Genomic DNA, 22,690 nt, shown 5'->3' with positions numbered 1-22,690 from the left:
CTTGAAAAACACTGCTGTGCCTACCAGTAAGCTCCCAGGGAGAGCTGCCACAAACTGAGCCCAGGGTGTTGCAAAGTACCTGCATGTTTCGATAGTTAATTCCTTGGGTAATAAATACCGAGTCCCGCCCGGGACACCGGGTGACAACATCGCACATCACAGCAAGCACAGAAATGTGCACCTTACAATTCTTGTGACAGTGAGTTTCTATTCCTCCACAATTCTTTTTTTTTTTTAATGTTTTATTTATTTCTAGGAGAGAGAGAGAGAGAGACAGCGTGAGCAGGGGAGGATCAGAGAGAGAGGGAGTCACAGACTGAAACAGGCTCCAGGCTCCGAGCTGGCAGTCAGCACAGAGCCCGACGCGGGGCTCGAACCCACGAACCGCGAGATCATGACCTAAGCGAAAGTCGGACGCTTAACCGACTAAGCCACCCAGGTGCCCCTCCTCCACAATTCTTATGCACCCTGTTACTGATCTCATCCTATGTCTCGGGGGGCAAAACACACAGGGAAGGAACATCACCTGTGACGGTTACTCTGCAAATTACCCAGCTGCATCTACTAAGCATTTTCTTCAAAGGCAAAAACATCTTACACCTGTGTGGTACTTGTACCTACTATTAATGGTACTTTGGGGCGCCTGGGTGGCTCAGTCAGTTAAGCGTCTGACTTCGGCTCAGGTCACGGTCTCACTGTTCGTGAGTTCGAGCCCTGCGTCGAGCTCTGTGCTGCCAGCTCATAAATAAATAAACATTAAAAGAAAATTAAATAGTCCTTCCCTCCCAGGCTGAGTCTCGGCATGCCTCTGTCTTGGGAGGAAACTGAGGCACCTTCACAGAGGGTTGGGGTTGGTCTAATGCCTCAGAGCTGTGGTGATTCTCAAGACACACAGACACCCTTCCACCTCACCTCTCCTGCCACAGGGCCTCGGGATGGGGAGAAAGGCTCCCTACTCCAGGGAGGAGGAAGGACTGGCACCAGGAATGACTAAAAGGGCTCAGTCTGACCGACCAGTAGAGACTGGCCGAGCACAGTGTGGAGGCAGAGGCTGGGCCCCGGCCTGGACAGAGTGCCGTGATCGATTAGTAATGCCTGTGTGTGGTCAGGGGCGACAGAGCGGCGGCAGCCTCATCCTGGTTGTGCTTCTCCGGTCTTCCCCAGAGCAGGTAAGGGACACTCGGGGCTGAGAAGCACAGGCCCTTTCTGGCAATGGCCCCCTGGCCAAGCTGTCAGCAGAGCAACACCACAGGCTCTGCCCACAGGGAAAGACTGATCCAGGTCCCCCTTCTTCTTCAACCCCCGAAGCAGCTCGAGCCCGACCCTGAGGTCAGAGCGTATACTCACCAGCAACAAGGCTTCCAGCTGGTTAATGTAGATCTCTTCGCTGGCCAGGAACCCCGAGAGAACCAGCTTCCTCATCTCCAGGCCTTTGCCTGCTTCCACCTGTATGAGAGCAAACCGAGAGCCAACAGCTCAGGACAAAGGAGGCTAAAATCCCAAGGGACCTGTTTTCTTGCCTCTTTCCTTCTCTTTAACTAACGCTTTTGAAGAGAATAAAAGCCAAGTAGATTTACTATAGACAATTTGGAAACTGCAGAATAAAAAAGGAAGAACAATCACCCATGCTCCTGCTGCTAACCTCTTCCTTTCTCTCCCACATTCTTTTCTCCACGTTTCCTTATCTGATGTCCACCCATCCACCTATACAATCCTGGAGTAGTGAGCATGAGAACAAGCAGCTGGCCTCGTGTGTAAGGGGCAGTTTAATAGGGGGCGGGGGGTACAGACAGTTAACAAGGGAAATCGGCATCATGACTGAGGCAGGGCATGGTCACAGCGAAGGACCCAAAGGGGCCGGAGGAGGCTCCTGGAAGAGTATAAACTGAGAAGAGGGGTAGAGAGAATGAGACGGAAGTGGCCATGGGAGCTCCATCTTGTGGTCTTCTAGCTACACCTCTGACTATATCTTCCTGTCCCCAAGGGCTCAACCACACAATAGCAGGTGCTGCACCCCCCAGCATTTCCTGACCACCTCACAAGGCACACATCCTAACTGGCCTCCTCCCCACTCCAGAGCTCCTTGTTTGTGGTGATCGTGCCCCATTTAGCCTTGAAAGTCCATCTTGCTAATCTCTTACCAGGACTCTGTTCCACCCCTCCCTTTCTGCTGTGGGCTTTGGCTCTGCCGCCCGGATTCTTGTAACTGACCTCTGCCTCTCCTCCCTTCACACCACACACCAAAGCCAGGTCAACCTTCTGAGAACATCACCTTACACCTGACGCTCATCAAGGAACTTAATATTGTAAAACCTTTGCCATTTGCATCAACACGTATGGATCTAGAGAGTATCATGCAAAGTGAAATAAGTCAGAATGACAAATACCATATGATTTCACTGATATGCACAATTTGAATGAACAAAGAAAAGAAAAGAGACAAAAAACTGAAACTCAACTACAGAGAACAAACTGGTGGTTGCCAGAGGGGAGGTGGGTGGAGAGATGGGTGAAGGGGATCAAGAGCACCCTTTTTCTGAGAAGCACTGAGCCATGTATAGAATTGTTGAATCACCATATTGTACACCTGAAACTAATGTAACACTGTATGTTGACTATACTGGAATTTAAAATAAATACCATTTTAAAAATCAACATTGAAAAATGTGATTATTTGGGGATTCAATTAGGTCATTCGTTCATTTAATTTGTCCAACAAATATTTACTGAAAGCCCACCAGACTGAGGATCCAAGGGGAAGCAAACATATGATAATCCCTCCTCTTATGTGGTTTATGCTCTAGAGGAAAGACATCAAACAATTAAATATGAATCTATACACTGTGATATGGGGCCCGGCTTAAACACCTTCCCTGGCTCCTAGCGCCTCTCCTCACCCTGCCAACCTGCCCTGCAGCCGTCAGATCTCTTTGTCTTCCCAACATGCCTGGAGTGAACTTTGGTTCCTGTGCCCAAGGCGCCTTCTCCCACCCTGGCTCTGCCCTTGTCCAAACCCCAGCGCTCCTTGGCGTCACAGCTGAAGTCCCTGGGTTGCAGCATCAGCTCTCACATCAGAGTCTGGGGGACAGACCCTCCCACCTGACGCGTGAGCTCTCTCATTAACCGCCAGTGACTCTGTGGGGCCTTTGAGACACTGGCATCACACTCTTGCACATCCCTGAAGCCCAGCACCACACCATACCCCTAATACCTGGCCACCTGACAATTATTAAGCCTTGTAAGTTCCTTCCACTCGCAGTTAGCCCTCAAATACCTCACTGAGGTAGGTAGTATACTTTTCCATTACGCAGCCATCTGCGTAGCAGGCAGGACTCGGAAGAGGGAAGGGAGTAGCCCAGGGTCACACAGCCCCGAAGTGGCAGAGCTGGGATTCCCTTCTCGTCCTTGAATACCAAATTCCATGTTCCTCCACTGCTTTTAATGGTTTCCTCTCTCTCTCTTTTTTTTTTCTCCAAGCATCAGATGCTTCCCTGGGATCTCAAACAGAACCCTCTCTGGGCATCAAATGCACACCCCTAGCACAGGCTGGGAGAGTATATGAAGCTGTGAGAAGAGCGGCCTTCTCCCAGCTGCACAGCCTGTTCCCCACAGGTTCCCACAGCTTTCCCCAGGTGAGGGCCTGAATCCTCCGCCTTCCATCAGCAACCCAGTTATCAGATCCGGGCCAGAGGCTGCTGCCCCCAGAGTCTCGGACCCTGTGATAGGAAAACAATGTCCTGCCAAAGATGTCCACATCCCCCCCCCCCCGCCCCAAACCTTTAAATACATCACCTTATATGGAAAAAGGGGTGTTGCAGGTTTGATTAAGCTAAGGACTGTTAGGTGAGAAGATGACACTGGATTATCCCAGTAATCACAAGGGTCTTTATGACGGGGGAGGCAAGAGTGAGGCCGAGTCAGAAAAGGCGATGTGAGCAGAGAAGGGGAGCAGCAGGAGGGAAAGAAATTGACTGCAGGATTGGACGATGCTACACTGCCAGGATGGGGCCACGAGCTAAGGAATACAGGGGGCCTCTAGACGCTGGAAAAGGCATGGGAATGGATTCTCGCCCCTAGCAGCTTCTAGAAGGAATGCAGCCCTGCTGCCCTTTTAGACTTGTGTGTAAGAGAATTAATTTGTGTTGGCTTAAACCATTAGCGGTGTGGTAATTTGTTTCGGCAGCATTAGGAAACCAGTATGGACGTCAAGCTTTAGGGAAGGACAATAGTTATTTATCAATGGCTTCACAAGTACCAGGCACAGTTCTAAGAACTGTCCCGGGATTAACTCCCTACAATCCCACGATCTGGAAGGAGCTGCATTTAACCCCTCCCCCACCCCCAAAGGCACAGGGTAGAGACCGCCAGCTGCTTGGAACTGTTGGCATTTCAAGCAGGCAGCACACCCTTCAAGGAGCAAGGTCTGCACTTAGAGCAAGGCCGCGGCCCCAGCCCCTGGGGGTCAGATCGGAGGCAGCCTCCCTGCACATCGCCCAAACCCTGCTGCTCCCCAAGCCTGACAAATGGGAACTCGCCTTCCCTTCTGCTCACTGCCAACCAAAGTTTCACCTGAGGGCCTGGCAAACATCTTCTAAAGGAAGTCACTCAAGGCACCCTGGGAGCTTAACGGCAGAGCTGGCTGGACGAGGACCAGGTGAAGACCTGGTGATGGCAGCCATGTTTTCATCCGCCTTGGTGTCACCCAGAACCCTGGGCCAGTCCCTGTGACAGTGCATCTCAGCAAGACCCGATCCTCAAGGGACTTCCGCCTCAGAGCCCAACCTCTAAAGAGCCCCCCGAAAGTCAGTAAGTAGTCACTTCCAAGAGTCCCACTCTGGGCCACACTGACCTGAAGTTCTGGCTGCCATAGCGGTAGAGGTGGCTGAGAGAGGTAGAGAGGCTGAGAGGTAGAGAGAGCTGAAGGATGTGAAATTAGGTCCCACACATGTTACCGACAAGAGGCCTGTTCTCAGTTACCACCAAAATCCTCTCCCTTTTGTGGTTGTTGTTTTTTGCTTTCCTCAGACCCCGTGTTCCTGGCTTAGAATTATCTGGAAACTCACAACCGTTTCTTCAATCCTTGCAGGGCTAGTCTTGTCTCACAAGTCACCAGGGCTCTGTGCCAGCCACTGGGAATACAAATCCAAAGGTGAGAGAGATGGCCTCTGCCCCCAGAGAGCCCCCGAGAGGTGGTGCCCACATGCCCAGAATCCCCGGGGCCAGTTCTCTGCAGAGCTCAGGGGCCCCCCAGAGTGGACCGTGCTGCCTGCCAGTTGTCCAGCAGCACAGGGAAGCTGCCTTCTGAGTGATACTGTCTCCACTTCCTCCCCAAGCAGAGCTTATGAAATGCAGCCACCGCGGGCTAGTTCGTTCGTTCCCAGCATTTTACACAGGCAGTTTCAGGTCCCCAAATGCAAGAAGCCAAGTCCCTCCGGGAGGGACAATACCTACAAGGTAGGTTTAGCCAGCTCCGACCCGGTCTTCTACAGAGTTTAGAGGCTAAATAAAGGTTTGGGTCTGGGCCAAACCAAGATATGATCTGGCCAGGAACTTTGACCTCCTCTAAGACAATAGTGAGGACTTGAACAGGGAGGGCCACCTGCCATCCAGAACCCTAGGCCAAATGGCTCTGCACACAGAGTTCAGCTCATGGGCCACCCCACTTTCTAAGGAGCACCCGGCGGGATCTGCTCAGAGTAGGTGACATTGGGTCTGGAGGCCGTGCCCATGCCCAGCATCAGCCTTCGGACGCCGGTCCGTCTCTGGGCTGAGACAATTGCAGGGACGCTGGGCCGTTCTCTCCTCTTCCTGGAGTGAGGCACTGGGGAGGTCTCCTTCAGCCATTTCCTTAGCAGAATTTAGATTGGGGCCTGGGGGTGGGGCAAAGCCCATCCACCGGAAGGTGGGCCCTTGTAGCCAGGCTTTAGGCAAGCCCGGCAGTGTTTCTGAAGCCCAGGTGTTCATATCCACCTTTGCAGTCTGGTCGTACATACCACCTGCACTCCTGTTTACTTAATACTATTTTTTACAACTGACTTCTTAAAAGTACAGCCTTATCTCGAGCATTATATTTGAAATCCTAAGATGTCCGGTCATATTTCTCCTAATACACGTTGAAATATAAACCTAACTATTCGCATGCAAAAAAGACACCTAGGCGCCACCTAAAATCACATCTCAAATCATCCGAAGCGTAGCCCACACTTCGGGAAACACACCAGCGGGGGACACAGGCATGGCCATCGCTGCCTGTAGGGGCTCAAGAAACTGGGGCAGGTGAAACCAATGTGGGCGTTTCTGACTGTCGGTTAAAAACTGGAGCACAATAACACCTGATGGGTTAATCTGCATCACAAAAACATTTTTTATTCCTGACAAATGAGTTCCTTTAAATAGCAGCTTTTAGATAGCAAGGCTGCTAGTACCTTTAAATAGAACCAGCACCGTGGAAGATTTTTGGAAAGCACACAACACTGTACGGCCAGGAGGTGATGCTGCTACCGGTATTAACGTTATTATTAGTTTATAGAGAATTAACTCCTCAAAGGGAAGCCTGGGTTGAGAGACACAGCAAGCCCCAGCCCCAGCTCTGGAGGAAACCACCGGCCTAATCACATCTGTCCCCTAGGAAGATGAAGCGGCTCGGAAATTACGCTGAAAACAGGATTGATTGATAGGACTGGCATTCGGATACATGGGCAGGAACACAACCACGGCTTAAGGGAAGTACTCCTGGGGTAAAGTAGTCGCAAAGAGCGAACCGCTTTGGCTTCCCAGCTGCTGCTGAGAGGAGCCTACCACGGAGGAGGGCCAGGACCGTCCGCAGCCCAGGCCAGGAGCACACCCTCCAGAAACGCCCCTTGACCGCACGCACGCATGCACACACAGGCTCCCACGCACGTGCACCTACGGCACCCAGTCCAGCTCTGACCCAGGCAGAAGTGGTGTCCCCTCCTCTGAATTTCGTAGCCTCTTATGTGAACTCTGAGTACTTTCTCCTTCTACCCCTATATATGTGCGCTTGCCCCTGAACCGTGAACTCTTTGGGAGAAAGGATCGTGCCCCGTCCATCTCATCTCGTCCCCAGCACCACACAGGATGCCTTGACTGGAACACAACCTGACAGTGTTTGTTGAATGACTCAAAGAGGTTTCTCCCCACCTGTCTGCAGCCACCCTGCTGGTCTTCACCCTCTACAGCTGACCAAGCCTGAGAGAGAATGAGGGTACCCTCGAGGTGTTCAGGATGAGAGAGGGTGCCTGGAATACCCCAACACCCAGGAAAGGCCCCTTTCCCCCTTGCTGAGACAAGTCTAGGAACACCGAGGCAGCAAAGAAGAGGGGAAGACTCCATCTAGGTGCTCACAGGGATCTGGGAGCACCTGGCTTTTTAGGTGTGATGTGTGCCAGGCCCCCTTAGCATCTGTGTGCAGCCTCCTCAGAACCCCACTGAATAGAACAAGGCAGGGAACACGGCACACCCTTTCAGGCCGCACGGAGCCTCACTCGCTCCACAAATTCACTGAGCACCAGTCATGTCCCAAGCTTTGTGCAGTGTTCAGCAGTGAATACAACCTGGCCCTTGCCCTTGAAGAGAAGAGGGCAGAATCAAGGAGGCAGATGCCTAGAGTGCTGAGCAGAATGAAATATGGGCTAAGACCGAGGTAAAAGCCAGAGTCTGGAGAGAGTAAGGGTGGACCCGTTAGGCAGCACGTGAACTGGACCCCATCTGTGCTGGGGAGGGCTTCTCAGAGAAGGCCCATTAGGGATCCCCCATGTTTTCCACCCCACACACTACTTAGCTCCCAGCCGGTGCTCTTGGTTAATTCCCAGACTTCTCCCCTTCCTCTTCCTGGTGGGGAGGTTGCTCAGACCCTAAGTGCAGAGGCCTCTGCAGGCCTAGTGAGAGATGTGACTCGGCCCCCAGGGCTCTGAGCTAGCACCAGATGAGGGGACCAGGGGTGGGGTGCTAGCCGCTGCCAGCCTCCCATTATGGCTCCTCTGCTCTGCACCCAGGCCCACAGCTACTGCTCCACCCAGACGCCACACATCAGCTATCTCCTGCGGGTCTCTAGTCTGTTTTTATCTCCATTAGCTCCTCCTTAGAACCACACTGTAGGCGGGCGTGGCAGGGCCGTGATCCCCGTCTTACAGGAGGGACAAAGAGGCCCAGAGAGGCTCAGTGGCAGCCTCCTGCCCACAGCAGTGCTGTGCACCACACCCTCCCGGGTGCAGGCGGGCCCGGCGGGGAGCGGGGCTCGGGTGGTCACTCTGTTAGGCAGCCTGGCTGGCTCCTAGCCTGCAAACTCCTAGCCATCCATTCCCACTGGCCCTCCCTCCTGGCCACAGAACACAGAGGTGAGCAAAAGGCTGAGGTCAGGGCTCTTCGAAGCAGGCCTAGGTGAAAGAAAGGAAGAATGAAAGGTGCGGTGCGCCATGCCTCACCATGCCTCAGGCAGCATCAGTGTGGTTGGCAGGGGGACCCCTGGGCCCTGGGGAGGTGAAGAAAGGAAATGGGATTGATGCACAGCCTCCTCCTGCTGTACCTTCAAGGCCACTCCTCCCTCACAGCCCCAGAGTGAGTGGGCTGGCGCCCAGCGGACGTTTCTTGACTACCCCCCACCTTGGGAAGAGTGCCTACCCACCAGGCTCCCGCCTCAGGGCCAGCTGTTATCACCCGCTTTTCAGCTGATCCGATTCTTTCCCTTCAAGGAAGCTCAGTGACCTCTGGCTCTCCGTCTCTCCCAGTGCTCTCTTGCCCGAGCCCAGACTCACACGAAGTCTCCTTGCTAAGGAAGCCGGTGGCCCCTTTGGCCCGAACTTCTAACTGCACTTATCCTACTGTTGCCATGGAAACAACGAATTATGGCCTCCTGGTTTCAACTCAGCCAGCTCCTCTGGGCCAGCAGGCTGACACCACGCGCCGTGCCCACCAGGTGACTCCTGTCACTGCCAGAGAAAGCCCCCAGCACAGCTGGCCCGAGGAAAGCCAGCAGCCACGGCCGCTGAGGACAACTGGTCCAGGGGGAGGAGGCGGGCACTGCACCTCTCCCCGCCGGGAACAGCTGCCGGGGAGCTCGGCCCCTCGCAACCCCTCGCAGGCATGCGCCAGCCCCTCTCGGCCGGAGTGCGGTGCCTCCACCCAGCCATGAGGCTTGTGCACAAACCAGCCATTTCTGCCCGCACACAGCTTCGGCAGCCGAGAGCCGCCAGCCCTGCCCCTCCCCCGACAAGCATCCAGGGCGTGTCACATTCCCACCTTCACGGCCACCAAGAAGGGGGACCCTGAGCCGGGGCTGGTCGGGGTTCCCAGCTCGCACTCCTCCAGGAGAAACACATCTTCATCCTCCAGAACCTTGTCCAAAAAGCCTATAGCCTCCTCTTCCTCTTCCATGGCAGCCGGAGGCGCGGAGGGCAAACAGGAAGCGGGGTCCACGCAGCAGCGGCAGCCGTTGCCGCCGCCGCCCCGGAGGGAGGCAGGCGGGCAGGGAGGGGAAGAGCGTGCAGGGCAGGCCTAACCCAGCATGCTGGCCTCCCCGGAGTCAGCCCTGGCACCCGGCCACCGGCTCCCGATGAAAGGCTCCATTATGAACCTTTTCCTGCTGCCGCTTCCCGGCCCTCCCGCGCGCCGGGGCTGCGGGCCGCCTCGCGCGCGTCCCCTGCCCGGGAGAGGGGAAGCGGCGCTCCGGCAGCCCCGCCGCCGCCGCCGCCGCCGCCGCCGCGGCCGCGAGCGCAGGGCTGTCACTGGAGAGAGACCGCGCGGCGCGCCGGCGGAGCAGGAGGAGGCGCCCCCGCCGGCCGCCCTGGCCCTTCCTGCTGTGCGCGCCGGCCCGGGCGCAGGCGGGGCCCCGCGCTCCCCGGCCTCCGCTCGCGAGCTCGGGCCGGCCGCCCCGCCGCCGCCGCCGGCCCCACAGATCCCGCCCTTTCTGGACTCGGAGGCTCGCGCTTGCTATTAATACACAGGAAATGCACGGCTTGACTTGTGAGGTGGAGCCGTTCCCTCTCTGCGGTCACCGGCCAGAGGCTGGCGGAGGCTTCTGGAGCGCGGAGGAGGGGCGAGGAGGCCGCAGACGGGCCGGGCGCAGGGGGAGGTCTGCTTCCCAGAGACAGGCTTTATTTACAGCCCCTCACCAGAGCCCGAGCAGGCAGGGGGAGGAGCGGAGGAGCAGCTGCCCGCACAGCCTTCGGGAGGACCGGGGGAGCCTCGCTGTCACCTTGGGACGGTCACAAGCTGGCCCCCCTTCTCATCTCCGCCCCGGGTTCTGACACCTTTGCGGAGGGGAGGCCAAGGCCTGGTGAGAAAACGGTTTCTATCACCACTGTGGCTGGGAGAACAAGGTTTTGTGCAGAGGAGGCCTGATCCGCCCCACCACAACAGACGCAAAAGTGCCAGCCAGGTTCTGCAGCAGGGCCACCGGAGATGGCCGGAGATGCCACGTCTCCTCCGCACAGATGCTGCTGAGACGAGCAATGCCACCCCCTTGGGGCTCCTTTCCCCCCAGAGGCGCCTCCGCCCAGGAGAGCCAGCCCCACAGCAGAGAATACAAGGAACCCGGGGCAGATAACACCAGCAGCCCTTCCCGCTCCCAGCAGGCTTCCCCTGGCTTCCGCGGTGGTTACAAAGCTCAGTCCATCCATCCAGGGAAATGCACATTCTGGTGGTCTAGACCCCAGCCAGAGAGGAGCAGCCACGTACTCTCTTGGGGGAAGAGTTTAGGAGCAGCATCTGGGAAAAGCTCTTTAACAACACCCGGGGCAAAGGTGGCAAAGTCCAGCAGCCATCAGGGTGCGAAGTGAGCCAGGTAGGAGCTGGGTGAAAAAACCACCCGGCAGCTCCAGCTCATGGCTGCTAGGGGCGGTGCCCACTTCAGGCTGCACCATCTTGGATTGTTCAACCTGGAAATTTGGATTCTTAGGTGATAGCTCTCAATTCTATTTAAAAAAATTTATGTTTATTTTTTGAGAGAGAGGCACACACAGAGGAGCAGGGGCAGACAGAGAGGGAGACACAGAATCTGAAACACACTGTAGGCTCTGAGCCGTCGGCACAGAGCCCGACTCAGGGCTTAAACTCACCAGCCATGAGATCATGAGCTGAGCCGAAGTTGGACGCTTAACCAACTGAGCCACCCAGGCGCTCCGGTATCTCTCAATTTTAAAATGATGGCGGATAAATTACATCAAAACAAAACATGGCGCGGTCTAAATAAAACACATCTGTGAACTGAATTGGGCCCAAGACAAGGTGGCTGCCTTCTTGCAGCTGGTTGTTTCTTTGAGGGAGTTGGGAGTTGTGCAGTTAGGGAAAGGGGTGGGGGGGGGGCGTGTTCCCTGAATATCCCCTCTGCCCGTTTCCTCATTGGACCTGGTATCTTGGAATCCAATTCAGCCTCACATACCATCAACACAACACTTACCTTTGTAAACCTGCGTCATTGGTGCCATCACCCACGTAGATCAAGTGAAAAATTCAGGGGTCTGGGTGGTGAGCCCTGAAGCTTCAGCCCCACCCAGCCACCCTCCTCAATCTCCCACCAGCCCCCCAGCAATGTCTCCAGCCAGGGATTCCCATGGCTTTCTCCTCATACACATGCTCTTAATGATGCAGTGTCTGAGCTGTCCATCCGTGCGCATATCTACCACCAGCCTCCTTGAGCACATGTCATATCCCGTCGGGTGGTAATGGCCACGGTGGGGAAATGAGTTCCAAAGGAATGTCAAGTGTGCACCATGTTGGATCCACCTAGTGTCATTACCTCTCCTTTCCACTGAGCACTTCAGCTGAGAACAGGGCCCCTGGCTGAGCCTCCCAGCTGGATGGAGGGTTGAGGAGAGAGGAAGGGAAAAGGAGACTGGAAACAGTTTCTAATCCCAAATCCCCAAAGAAGTCTGTGGAAGCTCTGAGCTCAAAACGAGGCTTATGCCATTTGCCAGAGCACAGAAGCTGTCCTCACCACTGACACCACTGTCACCAAAGCTGAAATACAGACTGAGGGATTTGGGGTAGGAGGCTCTATGGGGCCTCAAGGCTGACAGGTTTCACAGAGGCACACCCCACCTTACAGCCCGCCCCCTCCCTCAGTCCCTGGGTTTTCCCCCTGTCCCTGCCCTGGCTGGGTTATAAATAGCCAGAACACATCTGAAGGGCTCTTTCAGCCACAATTCCTCATTTGGTTTGGGTGGGTGAGGCTGTTCCCAGTGCTTGGGAACAACCAGGCCTGGCATTCCCCAGGGCACAAGTGTGCCAGCCCAGGGCTCTATGCCACAGTTTTTGTCTCGCACCCCACGAGCTTCAAGTGCATGGCAGGACTGACCCACGGCTCAGACATACAGGTGGAATGGGAGAAGGACCTGAAAGCCCAAGGGCCCCTCCTGTGTCCCTTCCCCCACCCAAGGGGGGGAAGCGCCCCCAGAAGTCTCTTGGAGTATGCCGGTCTTCATTCTCCATGCCCCTAACCAGCCTAGCTGGATCAACACCCATTTCTTCCCCAAACCCTGAAACCTCTCCCAAGCTGCTCCCTAAACATCCAAGGCATCTCTGCTCCACCCCACCCCAGCTGGTTGGAAATTCCAGTGAGTAACTAGAATGCCCTTCCATCTCCATCGGGCACACAGGCACCACTCAGAGGCCCTCAGTCCTCCCCCTGGGGGGGAAGTGACTCACAAGTCCCAGCAATGCCCCCTCCCTTTCCCCTGAGAATGCCCTGAGCCAGCCCTGGACCTGCGCTTCCTCCCTGCACCCTCCATACTCTGCTGTTTCGGCCTGGCTCCCGCTCCTCCTCTCCAGGAAGCCGCCTGCTCCGAAGGCCCCTTAACTGCCGTATCCCAAAGTCAGAGGCCCCCCTCTCCTACTCCTGGGCCTCCGCAGCCTGGACTTCCTCAAATCCTGCAGCTCCCATGAGCATGCTGGTGCTGCTCTGACCGCTCCGGTTTCGGGGGGCCCTCCTTACTCCTGCCTCCTTGAACACGGCATCGCCCATTCAGGACCCCTGCCTCAGCCCGCTGCTCTCCACCCCCGAAGAAGTCTTCCCTTCCTACTTCCAGGCCGATGGCGGCCCATCACCATTTGCACCCCGGCATCTTGCTCAGCTCCAAGCATGACATCCCTGCCTGCAGCTAGGTCTCTCTCAGAAGTCCCACCAACAGCCTGTTAACTCCACCCACCCACACCAAGTGCCCCCCACTCCCATGCCAGCTTCCCCTTCTGGCTTCTCCACTTCTGTGGCAGGGCCACCATCTTGCGACTCTTTCTTCCCTCGGGCCCCACATCCCTTTTACCGAGTCCCCTTCGTTCTTCCTTTTTTTTCCCTTTTTTTTTTTAAAAGCCACCACCCCGACCAAAGTTTGCATCATCTCACCCCTGCACGGTCAGAATAATGTTCCATTTTGAGTCCTGATCTTGCCTGTCCATCTATCTGCTCCCTCGTTTGTCCCTTCATACCCAGAGAAGGCTTGGCGTTACAAACACAAATCTGGGAGACATAGCCATTAGAGTGCTCTCAACCTATATGAAGTGAAGGACACAGGAACAATCAGCACAGTGGGGACATAGGACAAAGATACTATCCCTGCTTCAGAGGAAAAGCTTCACAGAAGAGTGGCTTCCAAGCAGCATCTGGAAAAGGGGATGAGTTGGGGGGCGCCTGGGTGGCTCAGTTTGTTGAGTGACTGACTTCGGCTCAGGTCTTGATCGCACAGTTTGTGGGTTTGAGCCCCTGGAGCCTGCTTCGGATTCTGTGTCTCCCTCTCTCTCTGCCCCTCCCCCACTCATGCTGCTTCTCTCCCGCTCTCTCTCTCTCTCAAAAATATATAAACATTAAAAAAAGAAAAAAAAGAAAAGGGGAAGAGTTTGCAGGCAAAGGGTGGGAGGCCAAAAAGGAGAACTTTCTGTAAGCAAACACAGATGGAGAAGAGAATAGAAAAACGGGCAGGAGGTGAACTTGGAGATGTGAGCTGGAACCATGCTGCAGAGGGCGAGGAGCACCGAGATTTCTGACACTTGCCAAGCCCACGCTCTCAAAGCCACCGACAGTCTCCTCTCCCCAAACCCTACTGCCTTCCCTTACACTCATTCTCCATCCCTCATTCTCTGAGCCCCTATATCAGTAAGTATCTGTTAACTGCCTACTCTGCACTGGGCATTTGTATCACACCCACAAACGGGATGCTAGATCTACCACCTCGGAGCTGACCGCCTTGGGGACAGACTGGCCACTGTGAGCCATGGCAGTGCCAGGAGAGGGGCACAATCTCAGAACCAGGGGGCTGAGGTACAACCCTCCCGGGAAGGGGAACGCGGAAATGTCTACGTGATATTAAATGCTCACACCCTCTGAGGCAGCAACTCCACTTTAAGGGCTTTTTCCGCAAGAACATTTCTACAAGGGCGCGAAGATCTGTGTACGACATTCACTGCAGCGCAAGGCCAGAAACAGCCCCAGTGCCCAGCAGAAGGGGATGGCTAAGTGAGTTATGGTACATGTGTCACATGGAGGGGACATGCAGGCGTGTCACATGGTAAAATAAGGAGAAGTACACAACCGTCTCTTAACAGAAGTTCTGTCTGGAGGATGGCACTTTGGGAGGCTTTCACTTTCTACATTACATGTTTCTGTAAAGTCTGAGTTTTCAGTGAGGTAATCAGGGAAAATAAAGAAGTTTAAAAAAGAAGTGTGGTGAGTGCTCTGGCTGGGAAAGTAGAGTGAGCGGCGGCTCTCTCCATGGCACAGAGAGCACGAGACAGTTGATGCCAGGGGGCGGGGGGGGGTGTTAGCCGCAGAAGGTTCTCTGCGGGATGTCATGCTGAAACTCATCCCTCAAAGTGAACAGGGGCTGGCCATGCAGTGGGGGAGGCGGAGGAGGGCAGACAGGACTGGGGGAGGCACAATGAAAAGAATTCAGTCGGGTAGCGAGTGTTCATTCAATCAGTCAAGGATATTTACTGAGCAGCTATTATATGCCAAGTGGTCAGATGGAGCAGGGTCTTGGAGGCATTGCTGAGGGTTGGAGACCATACCATAAGGAGAGAGGGGAGGGCACTGAAGGGCTTTAAGCAGGGAATGATAGGACCATTGTTCAATGGTCATCCCTCCCACTGACATCAGATTATTCTTTCTAAAACATTGCTCACTCCGTGCCTTTCTAAAACATTGCTCACTCCGTGCCCAGCAGGAAGCCACCAAATCGGCCCAAACAAGGGCAGTGGGGCCCTTGCTGGTGACTCAACCAATCCATCCAAGTGTTGATGACAACCTCTGAAAGGCCGGCACATTCTCACCTCCAGGCATGTCCTGGGCTTGAAGCCCCTTCCCCCTCCTCTCTGACAATCAGGGGCGCAAGCCCCACCTCCAGGTTTGCTGGAGGCCAATAAGAACTGACGCCAGAGGGCCAGTGCCAGGAGCAAGCAGAGCCGGCTACAGCCACAGATGGAATGAGATTCATCATATTCCTGATACCTTCCTCCCTCTGCCTTCCCTTCTCTGGTTATAGAAGTCCAGAGAAGGGAAGGTAAAAATTCTATATACTCCAAAAATCATATATAGAATTTAATTTGATGAAGCAAATGTTGGGTTTGAGCCAGTACATGGCACTATTTATACAGTAAAACAAAAACAAAATCAAAAAGAACTCCCCTAGATTCCGGATTCGAATCTCCCCTCTGCCTCGACATTTGTGTGACCCTGGGCAAGTCATTCAAACATGCTGGGCCTCAGTTTCCTCATCTGTAAAATGGGGGGTAATCATAACACCAACTCCAGGGTTGCAGTGAGGACTAGTCCACGCAGGGCAGTGCCTGGCGAGTGTCAGCCCTTAACAGGCACAGGCTATCCTCCTTTGCTTGGAGTGCTGGTGGGGTGTGGGGCACAGAAGCGGGGAGCCCCACCTCACTCCCAGCCTCGCCTCCCACCTCTTCCAATGAACCCAGTGCCCGGCCACACCAGACCATTCTCCTTTTCTCAAACCTCCAGAGAGTTTCCCACATTTCAGAACTTACACAGGCCTCTTTATCTAGAATGTTCCTCCTGACCAGTGCCCAGGCAGAAAGAACACTACCTATATCTGAGGCTGCCTCCTACATGCTCCCCACCCTGGTTGCCCCACCTGAGGTCACATGACTCCTCCCTTCGGACGCTGTACATCTTTCCAGGCTGTTGCACAGATGGCCTTGAAATAGAGGGAGTGTGTGTGTGTGTGTGTGTGTGTGTGTGTGTATGAGAGGGGGTTGGGGTAACCCCTGTTCATGCTAATTCCCCACAGCAGTTAGAACAATATCTTGCAAAACGTGGGTGCTCAGAAAATACTTAGTGAGTAGAAATGGAAGCTTACAGGGCAAATCCAAAGCTTACAGGTAAGCAAATGGAAGCTTACAATCTCTCAAGAAGATAAGTCAAGGGGTTGAGGTTGGATGGATGATTCCTATGGAAACTGGTCACATGATATGGGTGCCTAGGGCCAAAGGGATCACAGTCCTCCGAAAGGAAGCAGGCTAAGGGGGAAGGAGGGGTGAGTACCCCCCCGCCCCCGGCGCCAAATGCAGTGGGCCAAGTGTAGCTTTATCTCAATTTCCCAGCACTTCCCTCCTTCCTTAGCTCACAATCCCCTGGCAGGGGGGTGGTGTCCAGGAAGGTGGGCATAAGGGGAACACCCTCGCAGTGGGGGCCAGGGTGGAGTGAAGGCAGGTTGTGGCCAAGTGAGAAATGGCCCAAGACAAGTCTAACCTCCTTCCAGCCCCTGGGCTCTCTTCTGTGTGCCCCTCTTTGCCTTGGATCCTCCCTGACGGTGCCCTCTGAGGGCCCCTCACCAGGCCAGGATGCCGCTGGGGGCTAGCAGGGTCAGGTGGGTCCGAGGGCAGCCAGAGCCAGGGACTCACGTAGAACTGGGTTCACGTCCCAGGAGAGATTAAAATTCAACTATCCCCTCTGGAACTGGTCCTCTGAGTAGCACAGGCAGAATGAGGTGTTCTCATAGTTACTATGTCACTTGGTTTTCGCGGCAGCCCTTCCAGATAGGAGGTGTTTATCCTCGTTTTCAACTGAGGGTACCAAGTCTCAACAAGTTGCCCAAAGCCACACAGCCAGAAAGAGGTAAAAGAAAGGCACTGAGGGCCTTGTCTGGAAAGGTAGCAGAGAGGTACCCACTCACTGGGTGTGGGACCTTAGGCGGGTTGTGTAACCTCTTTGCACCTGAGTTTCCACGTCTGTGAAACAGGGCAGTAATGGTGCCTTGCTCACAAGGTCATGGTGAGGGCTAAGTAAGTTAATGCCTAGAAAGTGCTGTAGGAGGGGCTCCTGGGTGGCTTAGTCGATTAAGCGTCCGACTTTCGCTTAGGTCCTGATCTCGCGGTTCGTGGGTTCGAGCCCCGCTTCTGGCTCTGTGCTGACTGCCAGCTAGGAGCCTGGAGCCTATTTCAGAGTCTGTATCCTCCCTCTCTCTCTGACCCTCCCCTGCTCACGCTGTCTCTCTCTCTCTCTCTCCCTCCTCCTAGGGAAAAAAAAAGTGCTGTACGAGTGCCTCCACTTCCTAAGTGCTATGGAAGTGTTTCTCTTCTTTTTTCTTTTAATTTAGAGAGGGAGAGAGAGCATGGGAGGGAGGGAAGGCCAGAGGGGGAGGGAGAGAGAGCGAGAGAGAGAGAAAGAGAGAGAGAGAGAAAGAGAATCCCAAGCAGGCTCCACGCTCAGCACGGAGTCCAACGTGGCGCTCGATCCTAGGACTCTGGGATCATGACCTGAGGCAAAATCAAGAGTCGGATGCTGAACTGACTGAGCCACCCAGGGGCCCCTCTGGAAGTGTTTCTATGCGTTCTCTTCCTTCCGCCACACGGGCAGGATGGTGAGGGGTCCGGGGACTCTCCAGACAGAAGCAAGCAGTCAGTAACCCTGAGGGTGGAAGGCTCAGCAGTGCATCATCCCTGTGAAAGAAAGCGCCGGCACCCACTAGTGGAGAAACTGGGTGACAATGATGGAAAACGGTCCGTGGGGCAAGGCCCAGCCTGCTGGCAGGGAGGCTCTCCGCCCTACTGCGCAGGGGCAGAGCAGGGGCGGAGCACAACCGCCCCGCCCTCGCCTTTGAGAGGACGAATGCCTCGCTAGAGCACGTTCTCAGGGGCGGGGCTTGCAGAGCGCTCTCTTCGCACGCAGTTTCACCCCAGCCGGTGTGATGACGTGTAGGTCAGTCAACCTCGCTGCCCCACCTGCCGAGACTCCAGGGCCTCAAGTGCAGAGAATGGGCCTGGCTGAGCTCACCCTCATAGCCACAGTGCCCGGGACCTGCCGGGGCTCAGCATCCCCTCACTGAATAAACGTCACTTTGGAAGAAGCCTTACGGGGCGGGCAGATGTGAAATCCATTACGGAACTCTGATCCCAGCACACTGGCGGGGAGGGGCGGACGCAAACAGGCTGTGAGAGCGACAGGGATGCTCCGGGTCAGCCCAGCGTGGGCAACCACGGAAGGCCAGATCCGAGCCAGGTGGGCAGAGGGCATGGGCCAGAGAGGACCTGCTGTGGAGGGGGCTGAGGTTGCAACCAGGGCGCTATGTCTCCCGACATCCTACCTACCTCCTTGTCCACCCAGACAAGCCAAGGAAGCCCCCTGAGCCTTAGTTTCTTCACCTACAAGTGCGGTGAGGGCTCACCCAGTGAGGGGAGGAGTTAGGAGGCAATGAAGCCCGTGGGCTTCGAGCTCACCACAGGATAGGGGTGGGTCCCAAACATCCAGAAAGGATCCAGCAAGGCTGCTGAGACAGGAGGCTGGCAACTTGAGGAGAGAGAGTCTGTCTCAGATTCCACTGGAAGATGGAAACTCCTGAGAGGAGTAAAGACCATGGCAGCGGCTCGCCCTCCCAACCCAGGCCTCTAACACCGTCCAGAGGCACCAGACTGGGACACAATCTCACATGCTCTGGCTCTCCACGTGGCTTCTCCATTCACCTGGAAGCAACCTCAAATCCCAAAATCCAGCCTTCGGAAGGGACTGAGGAAGGAAAGAGGGAGCAGCGATTTGTCCGAGCTTCATACCCTGAGACTGCGTCTGACTCCTTGGCCACTCGGTGCTACTCAGTTCAATTCCACAAACAGCAGACGAGGACCCCCAGGTGCCAGGAGCTGCTGAGGGGGGCCATGGAGATGACCAGGGATTGGGGCTCCCGGCACGGCAGACCTGTGCCACAAGTAACGCTACACTATTCCCAAAGAGCAAAGGGCTCAGCGAAGGGCTGTTGAAAGCTTCACAAAGGAGGTGGTGTCTGAGCAGACTTGGTAGCACAGCACAGGTTCTGGCATCAAAGAGACCCGAGTTTACACAAGTCTCTGGCCCACTGGCTAGCCTTGGGTGAATTATGTCACCGCTGTCAGCTTGTTTCCTCACCTGTAAAATGATGATCACTGCACCGACTTCATAGGGATCTGGGAGCCCTAAATGAGGCAACCCGTGTAAAAGGCTCCGTGAAAGTCCAAGCAGCTGTGATTATGGGGTGGGGGGGGGATGAGAAGGACAACAGTGATCATTTCAACGCCCCCCCACCCTTACTTTGGATTCTCCTGCTGGCTAAAGTCTGAACCTCTCAATTCGCCCTTTCATTAGGTACCTTTGACCTGCGTCTGGATACCACAGGAACTACAGAGTGAGTTCGACACTGAGCAGTCCCACCGACATGGGTACAGACGCTACAATTTGCAAAGCGGCCTGCCTGACGCTGGCTCGTGGAAACCTCACGACGGGGTGTGCGGTCAGGAGGGAGGAAATTCTCAGTATCTTCCCTTTACAGATGAGAAAACTGGAGCCAGACAGGGAGAGTGGCATCCCTCAGGTCACACAGCTAGGAAGTGACAATGCCCAGATCTTTTCTCTGCCTGGTTTCCACTTTTCACTGCGTCTTCCAAGAGGGGAGCCAGAGGAGCCTCTGGCTTGTGGGGAGCAAGCCTTTCTGTGAGACCACGGTCCTGGCAGAGGAATGTGGACCCCAACTTGGCAGCCGAGATCAAGAGTCCCTGCCCTGCCTTCTTCCCCAGGTGAACTCAGGCACTCTCAGTTAAATCGAGCCACCACGATATGAGGCCCTGGCCCTACTAAGACTCTCACTCAGCCTGGGCTTGAGGAGAGTGAAGAGTCTGCAGGGCAGGGCTTGAGGTTTCCCCCTAATGCCTAGTGGGCGGTGCGGCGGAAGCACACCGAAGACTGAGAGCCACAGAACAAGGCTGCAGGGGGCGGGTTGGGGAGTGAGGAGGAGGGGACATCAAGAAGCCTGGCTGCCCCCCGGCTGACCATACCTGGCAGGACCTGATCCAACCCCAGAAAGAAGGTTCCAAAAAGCGGAGTCGCGGGGCGCCTGGGTGGCCTAGTCGGTTAAGCGTCCGACTTTCGCTTAGGTCATGATCTCGCGGTTCGTGGGTTCGAGCCCCGCGTCGGGCTCTGTGCTGACTGCCAGCTCAGAGCCTGTAGCCTGTTTCAGTCTGTGACTCCCTCTCTCTCTGACCCTCCCCTGCTCATGCTGTCTCTCTCTCTCTCTCCTAGAAATAAATAAAAACATAAAAAAAAAAAAACAAAAAACAAAAAGCGGAGTCGGTTCTTGTCTAGCAAATAGGCATTAGACCAGGCCGTTGCAACAGTCTGGGCTCTGGCGAGAAAAGTCTTGCGGGTGCCAGTCCCCAAGCACCCACAGTGAGCCAGACCCAGTGCGGCAGGCTTTAACCCGAGCCATCCCAGTCTCCCCTCGGCCACCCTTCAGGCAGCTGGTCCTATTTCGAGATGAGGAAAGTGAGGCTCAGGAGGGTCAGGGCACTCATCCACGGCCTTACAGCTAGAGAGCAGCAAGTGTTCATCTAGCCAAAGCTCATGCTCCTTCCGTTCTCTGGGCTGCTGGTGGAGTGAGACTGCCAAGATTGTTACATTTATGTGTCAACCTGACTGGGCCACCTGTACCCAGACATTCAGTCAAAATTATTCTGAGTGTGTCGGTGAGGGCATTTCTGAGTGAGGTTAACATTTGCATCAGGTGACTCAGTATAGCAGCCCCTCTCCCTGATATGGGTGGTGGGCCTCATCTAATCAGCTGAAGACCCAAATAGAACAAAAAGGCCTAATAAAAGGGAACTCTTCCTGCCAGTCAAGCTGAGACATAAGTCTCTTCCAGGCTTTAGCCTCACACTGGAACACTGGCCCTTCTTGGATTTTGAGCCTGCTGGCTTTCAGACTAGAACTCACACCATTTGGCTCTGCTGGTCCTCAGGCCTTCAGGCCCAACCTGAAACAATACATCATTCCTGGGTGTCCAGCTTGCGGACTATAGATCTTGGTACTTCTTGCCCTCCATAATCAAGTGCACCGATTCCTTATCAAAAATCTCTCTACAGAGGGGCGCGCCTGGGTGGCTCAGTTGGTTAAGTGTCCAACTTCGGCTCAGGTCATGATTTCACGGTTTGTGAGTTCAAGCCCCACGTCAGGCTCTGTGCTGACAGCTCGGAACCTGAGGCTGCTTCAGATTCTGTGTCTCCCTCTCTCTCTGCTCCTCCCGGCTCATTCTCTGTGTCTGTCTCTCTCAAAAATGAATAAGCATTAAAAAAAATAATAAACCTCTCTACAGATATAGATAGCCATCCCTTTGGTTCTTTTTCTCTGGAGGACCCTGACCAAATACAAAGACCAAACCTTAGGCTTCCTGGCACAGGTTGGCTGCATATAGGGGTGTGACATGCCCCGCTGCCAGAGGCCAGACATCTGAATACTTAGAACAATTGTCTGATTTGGTCCAAAAGTCCCCTTGGTTCCCAAGGCCCCAACAGGAAGCCTGGCAGGGAGGGGACCTGCCTAGCCAAATGAACACAGCCAAGTAGCAAAAACCTTGGTTTTCTGCTTTGTTTGGTTTGTAAACCAAAATAGCGCCCAAGTACTCAGGAAGGGGTGTGTCAACTCTCTGCGGTACCCCAACGTAAACAGCAATACTTGCAGAGTCCACTAGATGGCGCCAGTGACCCAGAGGAAAGGGCAGAAATGCAACTAACTCCAGGAAGGAAGGTGGGCAGGAAGAGGGGGTTCATCAGACTGGAATCGTCACCAGGATCTCCAAGTTGGATAAATGCCCCCCACCCTTATCTGGCATCACTTCTAGCCAATGGTGTAAAAAAATAAATTCCGGGGTTCCCAAGCACTTTAGTCAGTTCTCACTGTAGCATCTCTGGATTTCAAAGTCCTCAAAAAAGCCAAGTTAGTCACTCATGAGCCAGCAAACAAAATGGGCAGCGACAAAGTGAGGAAAGTCACTGGCCCAAAGCCTCAGAGCTCCAGGCAGGAGGGGGTCTCCTGTTGTGCCCCTGACCTGTTTCACTGAAAAAAAAAACCCATCAGTACCTTTCACCAAGGAATCTAAACATCGATGGGCAAACGCGCCACTGAGGTGGTCATGTGACGAGGGAAGGAACAGGGCAGGACGCAAGGAGGAAGGCGGGGAGGGTGGGGGGAGGGAATGAGGGGGGAAGAAAATGGCAGAGGCACTTGGCTTGTCAGCAAGCAGCTCTGTTTGGCCACACGTTCTCGACTCTCAGCCAGCATTCTTGGCTCTGGGGTGGCTCCTACAGTGAATCTCCCCTCACCTGCTCACATGGAGTAGCAGCTGAGTCCTCCAGGGGGCCTCTGAGCTCTGTTTGGCCAGAGACCTGAAGGCAGAGATGGGAAGCAAGAGTTTTAGTCTTGTTTCCC

At 54.8% G+C, this 22,690-nt stretch overlaps 1 protein-coding gene across 4 annotated transcripts in view; it reads right to left on the bottom strand.

The window, feature by feature from the left end:
* Positions 1–22,690, bottom strand: part of ABR (ABR activator of RhoGEF and GTPase) — a 179,704-nt gene that overhangs the window by 71,510 nt on the left and 85,504 nt on the right. For 2 of the 4 annotated variants that reach the window (XM_039252221.1, XM_039252227.1), the window contains exon 3: positions 1,348–1,446. In XM_039252221.1, coding sequence (XP_039108152.1) covers positions 1,348–1,446 — 99 coding nt within the window. Of the gene's footprint in view, positions 1–1,347; positions 1,447–9,258; positions 9,833–11,416; positions 11,437–22,690 lie in introns of those variants that run through there. The other 2 variants (XM_039252242.1, XM_039252235.1) reach the window with 2 other exon arrangements.

The sequence above is a fragment of the Hyaena hyaena genome, unplaced genomic scaffold, assembly GCF_003009895.1.
Source record: "Hyaena hyaena isolate Hyena2069 unplaced genomic scaffold, ASM300989v1 scaffold_10, whole genome shotgun sequence".
NCBI lineage: Eukaryota > Metazoa > Chordata > Mammalia > Carnivora > Hyaenidae > Hyaena > Hyaena hyaena.
This window is presented reverse-complemented; position numbering and strand designations above follow the sequence as displayed.